The sequence below is a fragment of the Brassica napus genome, chromosome C1 (genome assembly GCF_020379485.1).
Source record: "Brassica napus cultivar Da-Ae chromosome C1, Da-Ae, whole genome shotgun sequence".
Taxonomy (NCBI): domain Eukaryota; kingdom Viridiplantae; phylum Streptophyta; class Magnoliopsida; order Brassicales; family Brassicaceae; genus Brassica; species Brassica napus.
In genome coordinates, this window is record NC_063444.1 from 45,241,955 (window position 1) to 45,259,501 (window position 17,547).

The window sequence follows — 17,547 nt, forward strand, 5'->3', positions numbered from 1 at the left end:
TGCAACTTTCAGGTAGATTGTGATCAGTTTTAATATTCATCATTCTAGCAGCTAACGACAATTTAGAGAGACCTTCTCTACAACCACTGTAAAGTGGTTGATTCGCCGCGTTTAACATTTCGTAAAACTTTTTTGCATCTATATTAGGTTCTTCATCTCCATCATGAGCTACGAATGCATCAGCTACCATATCATGAACCCTATCATAATCTACCATCTCCTCCTGCTGGTAACTATGTTCATTATGCAAATGATGATCAACCGGTTCTTTTTCCTGAAAATTGCTATTACTACTACTAGCTTCATTCTGATCATAATTAAAACCTTCTCCATGTTGAAACCAGATATAGTAATTTGCCGTGAAACCTCTATTTATTAAATGCTTCCAAACATTTTCACGGTTTGCCAGTTTCGAATTGTTGCATTTCCGACAAGGACAGAACATCTTACCACTTTCTTGGGCGAGCGGTGTTGAATCTGCTTGATGCATAAATGTCTCCAGACCCGCAAGGTATTCTTTCGTCACTCTCCCGTTAGCATCTCTATGCATATACATCCACTTCCGCAACTCGTAAATATTCCCGGAGCCAGCCATTTTTTTTTCTTTCACGTTTTTTGTTGTTGGTGTGTTTAAAATGATGTTTAAACATCCATATTTATAGGAAAATTCGAATCTGGTAGTTGTAATTTTGCTATGAATTTACGACGAAAATTAATTAGGTGGGCAAAAAAAACGTGTAACACCTATAAAGTTGGTGGATTCAAAAATTTCCTCGCTAAATACACGTAAACTATTCCCTCGTAAATACCACGCAAAGTTTACGTCGTATTTACGAGGAAATAGTTTTTCCTCGTAAAATACTCGTAAAGTTACATCCACTTTACGACGAAACAGTTTTGTCGTTACGTTACGAGGAAATAACGATGACTTTAGTTTTTCACGTAAATTCGTCGTAAACTCGACGCAAATTTACGAGGATTGTTTTTCCTCGTTAATTTTCGTCGTTAAGCATGTGTTTTCTTGTAGTGGTGGTGATTGCTGCTACAGATTTTCGATATTAAACCAAGTCTGGTCATAAGAAAGAAAATAGATACACTAAATGTAGTAAGCAGCATATGGATCACTGGATAAGATAAGATAAGAGACCAGCTTTGTTCCTAAGCTGATTCATAGACTGAAGCAAAAGCAGCTGCATAAAGTATATAAAAGAAATTGATCACACATGATCATTGATCTTGGAGTTGTGTAAAAGACAATCCAATAACAGTCCATATATATATGAGAATTTATAAAGAAATTCCTTGTGCTTATACTAAACCTAAAGAAGGTTAGTAGATATAGAATGAAATCTATGTGGGTGTCTGGCTAAAAACGTCCAGCACACCAACTAAGAGCATCCGGCTCTCTGGCCAAAAGCGTCCAGCCCTCAGGCTATAAGCATCCGGCCCCTTCTACCAAGGATGTCCGACTCATATCCTTTGATCACGGCTAGTATAAAAGATCAACCAACAGGTTGTAATCCGACATCAGATCCCTTAAGGATCCGGGATAGCAGAATAGTTTACAGCTGCTGTGTAACCTACACAAGACTTTGTCGTGAGGATAATAGGAGATATTTGATCTACCCTTCCCGGTCGGATACCAAAAGTATTGTAAGCCCGTGGAGTCAAGATCCATGACCTAACAATATATATTAAGCGTGTGATATGATCCACAACAACTACGGTCATGAGACGCCATCATATGGCATTACCTAAGGCAAAGGAATCAATGTCCACATCCATGAGTGTGTTCGGCCTAAGAGCCACAGCAATGATTGATCATGAACACTCATGAAACAAGTAGTGAACATGTATAGACAAGGTCTATGACCTGAACATAGATCGACCAGATTGAAACATGGTCGAATGATAAACCATATTTAGTATGCTGTCCATAAGTACTTGGTCTGTCCGACCTAAGTAAAGGAGTTTGATAAGTAGACAGTCACGTCTAGACTATGGACAGATGCAAACACGTTTTGCAAAGACCAACATGTGATTCCCGAGGACAATGTGGTTCACATTGCTTAGCATACACGCTTTAAACGGGACACTCAATGTCAAAGGACATGAGAAACGACCTAAGAGGTCTAAGTGGTCTTAATTACAGTGCAGTAATGAAACTGGCCGATTACTCCCTTCCTACACAGACAGGATAGATCACGCATCAAGATGCGTAGTATGTAGAACCTACACCGAGGTTCACATCAGGGGGAGTAGTGCGTGTTGTACTTTTTTTCCTTCATCATGGTTTTGTCCCACTGGGTTTTCCTGATAAGGTTTTAATGAGGCAACATTAAGCGTACTACAAATCCTATATGCGCCAGTTGAAGGATCTTCAGTGATCCCTTCATCAGGGAGAGTGTCATGTGTTGTACTCTTTTTCCTGTCTACGGTTTCCATTTTTCCCACCTTAGGTTTTTGGTTTTCCTAGAAAGGTTTTAATGAGGCAATATCGTGCATGATACAAATCCATATGGTTATGGCATCCAAGGGGGAGTGTTATGAACATTGTGGATTGTCATTAACCAAGACAAGAAGAGATGGCCCATCAGACCACGACCAGGCCCAACCACAGTCGTGTCCAAGAGGAGAGAGAGTCGGCCTATCCTTTGGCCGACATTAGATATAGGATGATTTCCTTTTCTATGTTTTAGATCTTTTCCTATTTCATGTTGTATTAGGTTTTGGATAATTTCATTTTTCCTATTCCTTGTAACTCCTATATAAGAGAACACTTTGATTGAGTAATAATAGATAGACACACACGAAAATATTCAGTCTAAAAACCCTTCGTTCACAACACCCCTTACCCGATAGGATAAGGAAAAAATTACACACATGGACACTTTATGTCTTTGCAATGACACAATAAGACACTTTCTACTTGGTACACACTTTATGTGTGGTGTTTGACAGATATACCCTTTAACCACGTAGAGCATTCTCGTTGATTCACCAAAACATTTACTATTATTTTTTCTATTGATTTATATTTTGAATTTTAAATTGTAAAATCAAAAGCACTTTCTCAATTGAGTTGCTAAATCCCTAACCCCATTATGTCTCGTTCCCAAAGACGACGATTCAATGTTTGAACCCAATTGATCATGTGAACACTCAGAACAAAATCCAAACAAAATCAAATCTGTCTAAACTTTCCCAATTATGTTCATTCTCCACCGTTTAATTTTTTGTCCCTTTCGTCGGACTCCATCAAAACCAAAACCTTTAATCATCTTCTTTGTCTAAAGCACTTCGTTTCTCGCCAGCTCGTGCTCCGTAAGATTACAGTTCTTCGCATCACAGTCGCTCATCTATCGCCGACGGGATGAGCTCAGACCAGATTGAAGTTCTTAATCTTGCCATAAGGTATGGTTTCATAAGTCAAGGCTTTAATCTATAGGATTTGATATTTCCGTCTTTAATTCCTCTATGGATGGTTGGCAGTGTGGTCGTGAGATTTTTTTTCTATATGATTTGAGATCTGAGTCTTTTAAATCCATGTGTATTTCATTCTTGAAGTATAATTAGTGATTTGGACAAAATGTACATGTGTGTTCCATTATATAGGTGAAGCTGCAGTGGTTTGGGCTTGGTATCACCATGGATGAAAGCTCGATCAGATCTGCAATAAGAATGATGAATTTACATATTTGGTCCTTATATTTATGTAAGTATTTGTTTTCACCCTTAATTTTTAAATGTGCAGATTTGTATTCTAATTAGTATCAAAAATTTTAAGTATACACCACAGACATGTTTTATGCAATTATGTTCTTCATGATTGCAATGTCCATATAAACATATCCTAATCCATGTCCACACCTACTAGCTCACAAATAATCGATAATGGACATCATTTAACATGATCTCTTTCAGAAACTTTGATGTGGATACAACTTGTGTGTCATACAAATATGTCTAGATATTCTCTTTTACACATTTATATCCATGTCCACATATCTTACGTTCACACTTTTATCATCCATATCCATACATTCTTATAAGTTATATGTAAAAAATATATATAGAAAATTAGGTAAAACAATAAAAGTATATATCATTATATAACAAATATATATCACTTTGTTATATTAATTTTTTTGGTCATATACATCTTTAAATAAAAAATAGAAAACAAAACATAGAATTTTGTAAAAAAAAGTATTGTGTCCACATCCATAAAACATATGTCCAATAAATTATAATTTAGCAATTTAGTTAGACATTAAAATATAAAATATATATATATGGATATCAAAATAATAAGAAAAAAGAAACATGTTTTTATATGGTTATTATATATTTATTTAATCAGAAACTGAAATAGTGTATGAATCAATATGTTTTTGTGTCCATGTCCACAATTAATTTATAACTATATTATCCACACTATGGTATCCATGTCCATACTTTTTTTGTATATATATTAGTATATATATGAAAATGGATGTTAAAAGATAGAAAATTTTATACATAATTTAATGTGATAATTATTTTTGTTTTATATATTTTAGAATTTAAAATAAAAGTAAATGAAACATGAAGAGAAATAAGAAAAACAAGTTACAGTTTATATTTACCCAAACAGAAGCGCATCTTCCGTTTCTTCTGAGCAAGGGCATTTCTGTCCAAAACAGCTCTCAGACTCAAGGAAAGTGTCCCTTGAGCGGATTGTGTCTTAAAATGTTAAAAAAGAGAAAAAAGAGTCCTAAATGGTAATCGACTCTAGGATAAACATAAAGCGAATAATATTCTTTTGTACATGGCCGGCGAGAGGGGAAGCCACACAAACCACAAATTAGGACATCTCAATCAAAAAGGCATAATTTTGAATTTTTTAAAAAAAATATTTATAAACATGCATAACTTTTAAAATAAACTAGATCTCGACCTACGCAACCGCGCAGATTTTTGTTTTCATTTATTTTTATATAAATATTTTGTTTTCAATTCTAAATTGATATATATTATAATATGTCTATCAATTTTTAAAATATAATAAGTTTACTATATATTTTTTTCATTGAATAGATTGTTTCAAACTTTAACATGTATTTGTATCTTCTTCTATAAATATATTTTCGGATTATTATTTCATTATTAAAATCGTAACTATATATATATATATAGATTAGTAAAATATTGTTTTATTGTCATAGTCAAAAATATTGTAACATTTCACAAAATTATAAAGTTTTTAAAAAATTAAACTTTTCACTTCATAGATTTATATTATTGAGTAAATAATTAAACATTTAGTTTTTGTTTAATTTTTAAAATAAACTATATAGTTAAAAAAATTCATTGGTTTAAAGTAGTAAAGATTAATCATTGTTGGATAATATGATTTTTGTTATTTAAAAAAAATCTTTATAATTTTAAAAGTTAACATCGACAAATATTTAAATATTTAGCATATTGAGGTATGGTATTACAACATTAAATTATATCTATTTAATTTATACTATCTATAAATCCAATAGATCATCTATTGTTTAAATCCAACTATTGATAGCCCAATAAAATTTTCTGGTAAGCCCAAAATTTAAATGATAATTAGATTAGATATTAAATGTAACATGACTTTCTATGAATATGTCTGTTAGGTCCATTTTTAAAAAAATCACACATGAATCAAGGTTGTGACTTCTGATTTAATATATAATATATTATTTGCTGTGTTATTTTCTCTTTCTTATGCACGGATAAAAAAATTACAAATAATCATATTTATTTGTTAATATATTACGTTGCTACCTGTTGATCAATTTTAAATAAAATTATAATCTATATATATGAAAAGTAAATATAATATTAATTTTAAATAATATTATTTTGTTACCTCAATCTAATATTTGATTTCAATATAACAATTTAGACCAGTTCAATTTTTTTTTGGTATATTAGATTATATATAAAATTCTATATTAAATCATAATTTATTTAATTTTAAATATATTAAAATCAAAGTATTTTAACTATATTTAGTTATTCTATTAGTCTTTAAATATATTTTTATAACAATTTATTTATTCAATATATATGTTTTTTTAACGCTAAATAATTATGCTATTACAACTATGAAAAATATTACAGATAATTCTATATGACGTATGAGGATTCACGCCTGACTGCATCACCTGAGCCGCCCTATGGAATTCACGCTTGACGGTATTCTTTGTGATATGCTGCAGATCTCTTGTAAGTTTTTTTGTTCTTTAATTCGCATAATTCCGCTTTCTCTGGGAATTGAAACTCAGACCTCATGTTGTAGAAGCATTAATGAATCCTTAGTCAAACCACTGGACCAAAGGGGCTTCCACAATATATATGTTTGTTTAGGAAGAAAAAATAAAAACTAAGTGCTCATTTAATTAGGTGCATTAACCAATATAATCAGTGATATTCTAACAGTCATACACATATTTAAATATTTATAAATAACTAAATTATAATGTTTGATTAATGTTTTGCTTTCACTGATTTATAAAATTTAAAATGATTAGTAATTTATATCATTAAAAATTAAAATAGAACTTTTGTTTATATTGTTAACTTATTTTGAAATAAATTTTAGCCTTTTAGGTATACGAATTTAGAAATTTTTTGATTATTTGCTTTAATATTAATTAATTGCAAAAAATCAATTACATTGAATTTACTGTTTTTTTTCTAATTATGCTAAAATGTGAACAATTTTGTTAGCTTCATATAGCTTGTTATACTTTTGTAGGCATTTTATATGATTTTTATATGTTGTCCGAAATTAAGATTAGAAAAAAATGAAAAAACTAATTCTCTAAATTTAAAATTAAATTTTATTTTGAAAATAGTAACTGTGTTAAGTTCATAAACATTTTGTAAATAAAAATCTCAAATTACTAAAGATAATATAAAAATAAATAATATATTTTATGTATTTATTATATACATATATATATATAATTGAAAATATTTTAAAAAGTAATTAATTGTTAAACTAATTCTTATTAATCTAGTATACATATATTATTGACTTTTGAAAAATTAATTTAAGAATGGTTCACAAAAACTTTCCAAATAGCTTGGAAAAGATATATAGATATATTCCATTTTTGATATTTTTGGAAAAAATAAAAAATATTTATAAAAACTAAAAAATAAATTTGGTTATTGGAAATTATATATTAATTTTAATTTATTAAAAATATCATAATAATTGATCATCGTGAGATTAACGTGATACATATATTACTAATTATTTTAAGTTTATAAATAAAAGGTAGGTCAACTATTATAAATATTAAAGACTAACTTGTATTTCCGTATCTATGATTGCTAGAATATTTAAAACGTTTCTCCCAGTTGCAAACAAACTACTCGGGATGTCACAACAACTGTAGGATCTGTTTCACCATAAAGCCATTTAGCGATATTTCAAGTTATGAGCAACCATTAAAGGCCCATTTTTAGACTCATCAGGTGGTTCCCGGAAAATCAGTATGATGACTGGTCGAGTGAGGAATATTATTTATGCTGGGTCTTTTAAATATTTGAGTCGAGTTTTATATAATGGGCCAACATTTACTTGCTATATGTGCCAAGCTTTACATATATTGCATACATTTGATGTCGAGTAACATTTGTTTTTTTTTTCTCTTTTCAAAATATATTAAAGTAGGAATTCAATAATTTTATATTTAACATGCTAAGTAAACTCGTTTTTAATGAATACAATATTTATGTGCAATTAATTAAATTAAATAACTCATTAGAAAAAGTTGCTAATACTAGTTTTATTATTTTTGATGTATTTTTTCTAAATCCTCTACTAAATGTACTACATCTTATATATTAAAACAGAAATCACAACCTTGATTCATGTGTGATTTTAAAAAAATGGACCTAATGAACATATTCCTACAAAGTCATGTTACATTTAATCTCTAATCTTATCATTTAAATTTTGGGCCTACTAAAAATTTTTATTGGACTATCAATAATTGGATTTAAACAATAGATAATTCATTGGATTTATAGATAGTATAAATTAAATAGATATAATTTAATATTATAATATTATACCTCCATAAGTTAATTATATAAATATTTGTCGATGTTAATTTTTAAAATTATAAATATTTTTTTTAAATAACAAAAATCATATTATCTAACAATGATTAATATTTACTGCCTTAAATCAATGAAGACAAATTAACTATATAGTTTATTTTAAAAATTAAACAAAAACTAAATGTTTAATTATTTACTCGATAATATAAATCTATGAAGCGAAAAGTTTAATTTTTTTAAAAATTTTTAAATTTGTGAAATATTACAATATTTTTGACTATGACAATAAAATAATATTTTACTAATCTATATATATATATATATTTACGATTTTAATAATGAAATAATAATCCGAAAATATATATATAGAAGAAGATACAAATACATATGAAAGTTTGAAATAATCTATTCAATGAAAAATATACTGTATACTTATTATGTTTTAAGAATTGATAGACACATATATATTATAATATATACCAATTTAGAATTGAAAACAAAATGTTTATATAAATATAAATGAAAACAAAAATATGCGCGGTTACGCGGATCGAAATTTAATCTATTATATTATATTAAAAAATCATGACTTATCATTAATGTGTGATATGAAAGTCATTAATTTAAAATCATATCATTTAATTCTCATTACTAACCGACAAACATTTTATCTATTATACTAAATAATATTCTTTTCCCATTAACCATCCACTAACATTTAACCAAACTGGTTCACTCTAATGGGAACGATTTACCACGTTCGTACGTTATTAAACAATTATAAACATATAAACCAAGTATAAATAATTATATATGTTTATAAACTAAAGTGTAAACATGCAAGTCATTAACCCTTTGTTCATCATCTGAACAAAACGGTAACTTTGGAAACGATTAATTAACGTACTTCTATTTGTACACAAAACAGTTTATATTATATACCCAATATCATATACAACCTGTTTATTTCTACTTATACATATGACAATGGCAAGTCATTTTATCTGTTCTTATAATAACTATTTTAAGTACTCAAGAAACTTACATGTTCCTGTATATTTGTACCATAGTGTATATATGTTATGTTCAAAATGAAAACCTAAATATAAAATCAAACCAAACAGATTAGAATAGTAAAAAATAAAAGGTTAGATTAAATAATTTTTTAGAACATTAAAATATCAAAAGAAACACCCAAATTTGGTTAAGAAATCACGCAATATTTGGTATGTGTATCACACAATATCAATCTTACATAACCTTTTCAAAATCTTGATCTCTCATTTAAAACATATTCAACCAAATCTAACCAAGATAAAATGATATTTCTTAAGAAAATATTGATTCTCGAATAAATAAATAAAACTATCTTATGTTCTTGACATACCAAAAAATCTTCATTTTGTTCCTATATTTAATTTTTTTTTTAAATGAGATACACGAAATCAGTTTAGATTTCCCATAACAAATTCAAAAAATTTAGTCATTTACATAAAAATACCCGTGAACCAGTATCTTTATATATAAAGTAGACTTTTTCTCTTCTTCCGACAAGTAGCAGGGGGGTTTGCTGCCACGTGTCATTTTTTTGTCTTTTTACATTTTAGATCCTTCTTCTTTTAGATTATTGCAATTTGGTTCACTATTTTCTAATTATACATTATCTAATCCGTCTCACACTAACCATCATCATTTGAATTTTGCTAATATATTTTAATCTATTTTATTGTTCAAAAAATTGCAAAACGAATAAAGAAATAAGTAAAAAATATAAATGTACTTTAAATATTTAATTTATTCGCAGCTAAAAATAAGATAAATTTTCGTTATTTTATTATTTTTTACTATTTTCTATTATTTCATTTACAACTATATATTTATCTTAATATTAACCAAACTAAAGCAGAACACATAATTTAAACATAAAACCACCATAATCCCAGAGAAAAAAAATGCCAAAGAAACACTAACTCAATAAAGGTCCAGAGCTCAAAGGCGATCAAGAACGAAAACTAACTTACCCCACTTTATCATAGAGTATCTTGGCCAGAACAATCAAAAGTCAGTAAAATGTAGAAATATAATCTTCAGATAAAGCAATCCCTCGAACACAAATGAGCGTGATCAAGGACCAATGCAAAGAACCAAGAAAGCGGGTTAGAGTAAGAATAATCAACAGAAGGCCAAAATCACCACGAAGCAGGAAGAGACATACATAACAAACGATAAGCACAACCACCAGCTAAGAGGTAAGAAGCATCTCACAAACTAAACAAGCACAAACAAGACGCCTATGCCGGGGAAGAACCACAAAATTCTGGATAGAAGGGACCAAAGCTCCAAGAGTCTAATATCACACATTTATACTAAGGGAAGAAGAGAACAACATGAGTGAGGGAGAAATGAAGCCAACCCCCGAGAAACATGAGTCCAGACTTGAGACCAGAAACAATCTTCCAAATCTACAGAGCATACTCGGAGGAGAACACTATCCAAACCTAGAGTGGCAAACATGGCGAAAGAGAGAGAGAGTCACAGAGACGCAAGCAGGGTTGAAAGCTGCAACGAGATGAAAGAACATAGCTGGAAGGGTAGACAAAACGAAATCATCAAATCGTGGAGCCGTCCTCGAGCTATAGAAGTCAGATCACCAAAAACCATATCTTGAAAACCAAGACGAGAGGGGAGTAACAATGGTAAGCCAACGACGAGGAAAACAACTTCAAAGACGACTAAACTCTGACCCAACCCAAAGAGATGCAGTTCCTAACATCAGCTAAAATCTAAGGAAGAAGAGGAGCATCCAATATTGCATGGAGTAGCCTAAAATGATGCGAGAAACAACCGCACAACTGGGAACTCCTAAACCCGATCTACAATAAATACCAGAAATCTCAAGGTGAAGAAGGCGATAAAGAACAAGAGCATGAGGTGAGTCTTTTTTGGTGATGATGAGAAACACCGCATACCAGAAACGTAAAGAAAATACATAGATGTTGAAGGCTCAATGTAAAAATATGGGAAAAAAACGAAAACATCTTGAAAGTTATAATGTTCAAAAACATAAAAAAAAATTAAAAGAAAATTTTGACGCTGAAACCGTAAATCTTAGAATCAACAAATGCATAAATGCAAAGTTATTGAAATTCAATATATTTTTATATTAGAGGCTCACTTCACTGCTAACAAATACTATACAGACAAAACACATTATTAAAAAAACAAAGACAAAATATATTAACATATCACTATTACTACTACATAACACAATAAAAACACCAAATAACATTCTTAACAAATAAAAGTGATCACATAATTATATTATCCAAAAAATCATACTTTTAACAACAATAAAACAATATTCCGCGCGAAGCGCGGACACCCCCTAGTATTCCATAATAAAACTAATGATTAACCAATAAAAAGAGATGCTGACAAAGAAAAAACCAATATAAAGAGATCAATATTTTAAAATACAATAAAATATTTATTCTGTTTACATATCTTTTATATATTAATACATAAGTCACAACATTGATTCATGTATGATTTTTTAAAAATGGACCTAATGAACCTATTCCTAGAAAGTCATGTTACATTTAATACTAGTGGCATTCCGGCGCTACGCGCCGGTTTCGGACGTTTTGTTTGTTTGTATATTGGTTAGATTTGTTTCGGTTGATAGTGCTTATTGTTAGTATTGTATTATTTTGTTTATATCTGAATAGTTGGAAGAGGAATACCGTATGTGATTTACATCGAGTAGCGTAATAAGGATATATTAGATAGGATAAAGATGGAGAATTGTAAATATAATGTGATGGAAAAGATTGAGTAAAGGAAATGTTTCAAAATAAACATGTAAATTCATGTGTTGTTTACTTATTTTTTGAGCGGATGTGGTCAACAAATTCTTCCTTCCTCTTAAAGTAATAAAAATCTTCGCATCCACTGTCCATGTCATGATTGTCGAAATTTGTCAGAGGCTCCATTGAGTCTGTATTTATTAAATATTTGATCTTCAAAACGACTCTGATTTCTTTTAGAATTCTTAACCATAGTCAGGCATTGAACAGTTCTAGCTTGATTAGCTTTCCAGGATAACCTATCGAGGTATTTTTTCCCTTCACTGAAATTGCCTCTGCACAACATTAGTATACTATAAATATATACACCGTAATCATAGTTTGCATCTGCAGATTGACGAAGATGTTTGAGTCCTCTGATGGATCTGCACCGTGCTGGAAGTATTGAAGCAACCCTTCAATATAGTGAGCTTTTGGATTACCAGTAGACAAACATTCATTTCTAAAAGTTCTGAAACTACATAGCATCGCAAGTGGCTCTTCTACGAATAATTGGAGGTCGAGGTTCTTGAAATAGGTGTTTGGGTCTGTGTTTGAGGGGTTTCCTTCACAACTACCGGTACTTTCGTCTGAGTTGTAATTGGTTTCTGAATTTGTCAACCCCATTTTGTTTTTTCTTTTAACTGGTTTTTGAATATGGTGGATGAATTGTGTTAGTGATTGGAGACTTGTATACTGTGTGCATATTAGGTGTATTAATTTTATGGAGACAGTTTTATTTAACTGATGTTATATTTGACTTTTATTTAATTTTATGATACACTTTTAATAATCTATTAGGTTACTTAAAATTTACTGTTTTCCAGAAATTTATTGTGAATTACCTGAAACGTCTAAATAAGTTTGTAGGTTGTTTGCCTGTGATTTTTTTTGTACTATCACAAAATTCTTTAGTTAGTTTTCAAATGAATGTAAATGAATTTTACGGCATTAGTAAATAGTAAACTGTTGAAAAAGTCGATATTTTTGTGTACATTATATTGTGGTTAGGGACCGTAGAATTTTGTTTTGCAATTCGACGCTGAAAGTATAATAAATATAATCGTTATGGGTTGGTTGTGTTTGGGTTTGTCTAAATTCCTTTTTAAAATAATTCTGGCATAATTGTTGTTGTTTTTAAGAGATACGTTGAAGAGGATTTATTTTATTAGTATTAAACTCTCTAACTGAGCTGTTTCTAAATATCTTTTTATATACTATTAAATCAATATTTCAACTGTAAGAAATGATCAAATTTGTTGTAAACGACGAAGAGGAGAATTATTTGATAGTTTAATTTTGTATTTATAGTTTATTATTTAGATATACTCTATTCATTTACGTAGTAACATATGTGTGTTCGTTTGTAGCGCCGAGTGGGAAGTATAGTCATTGCTGCCTAGCTATACGGAGTTGGTCGTGTATTTAAAAATATGTTTTATATGGTTTAGCTAATATATGGAGTAGATATATTTATTTCAATATGTTAGAGGTAGAATCAGATTTAAACTAATTATCAGAATTAGGTTCAATATGCCTGTTATATTTTTGGTGTTTTTCGCCTTTATTTGGTTGTAATATATTTTTTGATAAAGAAAGCCTTAAAAAAATGAAAGATAAGAAAATAGAAGGCTGAGGAACAAAACGAAACAGAAGTATAGAGTACAGGTGATGATGGTGTGGACAGTACAGGACCACTTTGACTTCTCTGCGATCTCGCTGAAGGTGCCTTGCCTGCTACTGCCTCTTGTTTCTTCACCATGATTTCTTGCGATCTAGATGTAAGAGAATTCAATGATGGAGAGTTCGAGTTAAAAATGTTGTGATAGTATGAAAAGGGTTGCTAGTAATGTTTTATATTTCTATTGTGGGAGCTGTATAGACTCTATGCAACTGTTACTGGTTTATTAAAGATAGGATGAGATAAGTATGTAAAAGTTTGAATAATATCTACTGCTTCAGAACTTGTAGCAAGTGGTATCTTGAGTGAGTATGACCGAGTAGTGTTCTTCTTTCTTGGAGGAGTTTCAAGGACTCTGCTGTATCATCTCGTATGAAAATTCTGCTATGTACTCAGGCGAAAAGTGTTTCATTCAGGTAAAGAAAATAATTTTTTAGCTTTCTAACGTACATCAAGACTCGCACTGTTGTCAGTTCTTTCAAATACGAATAACAAAACAGTCCTCACAGTTTTCATGCAATTTTTTAAGTTCTTGAATAGTTAAGTGTTAATTGCCAAAGCTAAATGCATTAGAATCTATATGTTTCAAAAACAAAAAATGCATTAGAATGTATCAATAATGTTTATTTCGTTAGAAATTTTAACACATGATATGTTTTATAAGTATGGCAATCGCTATCAATTCGATCATGAAAATAATAAAGTCACGAAGATGGAATATATAAATCGAACACATGCACATGTCGATTGTTTTAAGATTTTATTTGATAAAAGAAAAAGGACAACCACGACTCAGAGTTTTGTTCAGAAGAAAAAAAATGGCAAAAGCGAAACTGAAAGATGAAAACAACAACTGATTGAGACTGGTTGTCTGGATTCTGCGATGATACTCATTCAACTCGTGCTTTCTTAGAGGCGTTATCTTCCGCAGCATCGTGTTCATTCGCTTCTGCTTCACGACCGGTGAGTGTACCATCACCTGCGGTGGACACCTCTGCAACATCGGACGTGATTGCAGCTCTGTCATCTGTTCCCGGTGCCACATTCTGAAGATGGGCTTGCTCGTGAACCTCAACATTTTCCTGTTAAAAACATGAAAAAGCTGGTGTTCAGATTATATATTATCAGCAATTATACATCAAGAACACAGAAGAATACTCACAGCAAATGTTAGAAGAGGGGCGAGATCACGTGCAGGGAATATGCGGGAAATGGTGAATGTCTGGTGGTGCGCAGTAAAATTGAAGTCCTTTAGCTTGAGCTGGAAAGTATATGTTTTTCCCACAAGTTCAGACAGTACTCGCGGCAGATCAGTGTCAACCTGAGCATTAAGACCTACCCCCTGCATTCAGGTTACAAACATTTTAATTGTCTCCATTGGTACCAGTTACAGTAATAGCTGATACTTAGAGGTTGATCATAGATTTTACCACAATCTGTGCAGCTTCAGCAGCTAAAACATTAGTCAGCTTAGTGATCTCTGTGTCAAATCCAAGAAAAGCCGCTATGCCAGTCTCATCTGACACAGAGAGTATCACCCGGTACCTGTCGCAGAAGATGCATCTTTTAGTCATGGTTCAAATACACGGAAGCGTGAAGCCTAAGCTACTAACCTGAGTTGAGCAACAGCATTGGTCTCATTGCATGGAGCACATGTAAATGAGGTCTCCTCTCGGATGAGTTTCTTGGAGCAAACAGAGCAGCCAATATAACACCAACCCTCTGCTACTTGTATTTCAGTCAGTTTAGCCGTACACAAAAACTCAACGACCTGTCGAGATAAGAGAGACACACAAATATGAATCTCATGCTTATAAAGGTATTCAATTTTGATATATCAGTCTTCACCTGAGGATCGGCGGTAATAACGAATTGGTTAAGATCAGAAATTTTCATAGGCTCAATCTTCTGTGTGTGTACCACCTTTGATGAAGACGCTGACTGGTCAGTCCCATCACTTGGCAATCTGCAAAGAGATTATCAAGGAAAATAAGTTAGCGATATAATGTACAGATGATCGACATATACAGCGTTGTTCAAGCAATGTGTTCTAATTAGGATAATCAGTCTTGCCTGTCAAATGCATCCTTTCCTACTGCAGTCTCAGAGTCGAAGAAAACACGTGTGGCAGATGTGCCATTCAGATATAACTTCCCTGACAAAGGAAACGGAAGCTATTATGAGAACGGTACACAGAATATGGATGTGCGTTAATATGGTCGAAGGTAATGTGTCTTACCCGCAACTATCTTAGGATTGACACCGGTAACCAGAACAATTTTTGGCTCTCTCACATAGCTATCGAGCTTGCTATGGAATGCAGGAGCTAAAGAGTCAAACAGACTAACACAAACAACTGTACCACTGCACATTGTAGAAGATATAGAGTCAGATGGTTCTGATAATAATACAAAAATAGATAGAGGATAGAAACAACCTTTCTAGACGCAGACTAAGCATAACGCGCTGAGCACCAGGAATACGATCAGTTATTGTGCTCCTAATTTGACAAAGCTCTCCCATGATGTCTGAAATATTACAGATTGGAACCATATCAACTAATGCTAAAGATAACCAGAATCAGTTCTAAATTTTGAAACCAATACCAGGGAGTTGTTTGCCGGTGTTTGCTAGTTCACGTAGTTGGTCGTATGTTCGGAAACGAAACAGTTCTGTAGGTATGGTCCGAACAGTGGTTGACAACTTCTCAAGTTCAGTGCCCTCATTGAAATGGATAGAGAAGGTCGAATCAGATAACCGAAACATAGGGTTGCTGCGCACCACATCGAAGCCGGTAAGAGTGTATATAGATCCTTCGGCGAGACGATTCTTGAACTGAAGCTGTCGGAGAGCAGGAATAGACCCTTGCACCATCGTGGACTGTAAAAAAAATAAACCACAGAGCATCAGACAGGAAACGAAACAACTGATTATAAGTTCAGAATATGATATTTTCAAGAAAACGCTAACAAAGATGATCAGATCGGAATTATTTTTTCTAGATTGAAACAGAACATCGATTATCAGATCGGAAAACTGTATTCATAAGAGGGCTACTCAAAACAGCAGGTCTTACATTCTCATCGATGAACAACATGTCAACACTGATGAGCTCTCCGCCTTTGTTGATATTTCTGGCCTCCCAGGACCTCAGAAGACGAACCTCCGCAGTGTTTGAGCACCGGCCGGCTCGCAGATTAGCAAGGAGAGTGTAGGAAGACGCCATTGAAATCGTTTGCTGGGAGAAAGTATGATTCTTGATGTCGTTTGAGTTGATCTAACGATCGCAGAAAGGTGCGACATTTATAGCAAAGGATTAAGCCGGTTACAGTGGAAGACGAAGAGGTAACGTGAATGCTCAAAGTGGGCGAAGCAGAGTAATCACAGATAGGGCCTAATGATAAACAGAGTAATGGCTGACGATACGTTATAGAGAGTTTACGGCGCTCATAGATCTCGTCGCCATGGACGCGCAGTGGAAGAGGCAAAGGAGATGTCTTAACATAACGGGTCGCAAGCCCAAATGACGATTTACTCCGAAGCCCAAATGACGATACGACCGCGTAAGACGAAATTCGGGAGAAGGCCTGTGGTGCCAACACGTGTCGAGATTTGTCCTCTCTTACCTGATGACGTGGCTTAATGAGGAGAGAGGCAAGTTTGTTTTATTGTATAAGATTTAATCTTATCATTTAAATTTTGGACCTACCATAAATTTTTATTGAACTATCAATAATTGGATTTAAATAATAGATGATTCATTGGATTTATAGATAGTATAAATTAAATAGATATAATTTAATGTTGTAATACTATACCTCTATATGCTAAATATTTAAATATTTGTCGATGTTAAATTTAAAATTATAAAGATTTTTTTACATAACAAAAATCATATTATCTAACAATGATTAATATTTA

The 17,547-nt window shown here is 31.8% G+C and overlaps 1 protein-coding gene and 1 long non-coding RNA gene across 5 annotated transcripts; one reads left to right on the forward strand and one right to left on the reverse strand.

The window, feature by feature from the left end:
• The first annotated feature begins 2,604 nt into the window (after nt 1-2,604).
• On the forward strand, nt 2,605-12,689 carry LOC106348942. Of its 4 annotated transcripts, none has more exons than XR_007318200.1 (4): nt 2,605-3,414; nt 3,616-3,715; nt 6,145-12,213; nt 12,287-12,689. It is a non-coding gene; the product is annotated as an uncharacterized LOC106348942 (long non-coding RNA). The 4 variants fall into 4 exon arrangements; XR_007318199.1 differs by having other exon boundaries at nt 2,606-3,414; nt 12,300-12,689; XR_002653002.2 differs by having other exon boundaries at nt 2,990-3,414; nt 6,145-6,249; nt 7,370-12,689.
• A 1,633-nt stretch (nt 12,690-14,322) lies between these two features.
• LOC106348858 (probable replication factor A 73 kDa subunit) lies at nt 14,323-17,309 on the reverse strand. Its single transcript, XM_013788678.3, has 10 exons — nt 16,703-17,309; nt 16,233-16,506; nt 16,064-16,154; nt 15,866-15,990; nt 15,700-15,781; nt 15,475-15,592; nt 15,240-15,397; nt 15,057-15,171; nt 14,789-14,968; nt 14,323-14,708 (listed from the first exon to the last, which is right to left on the reverse strand). The coding sequence occupies exons 1-10, from the start codon at nt 16,850-16,852 to the stop codon at nt 14,517-14,519; spliced, it is 1,485 nt and encodes a 494-aa protein (XP_013644132.1). The 5' UTR covers nt 16,853-17,309; the 3' UTR covers nt 14,323-14,516.
• Between the last annotated feature and the right edge of the window lie 238 nt (nt 17,310-17,547).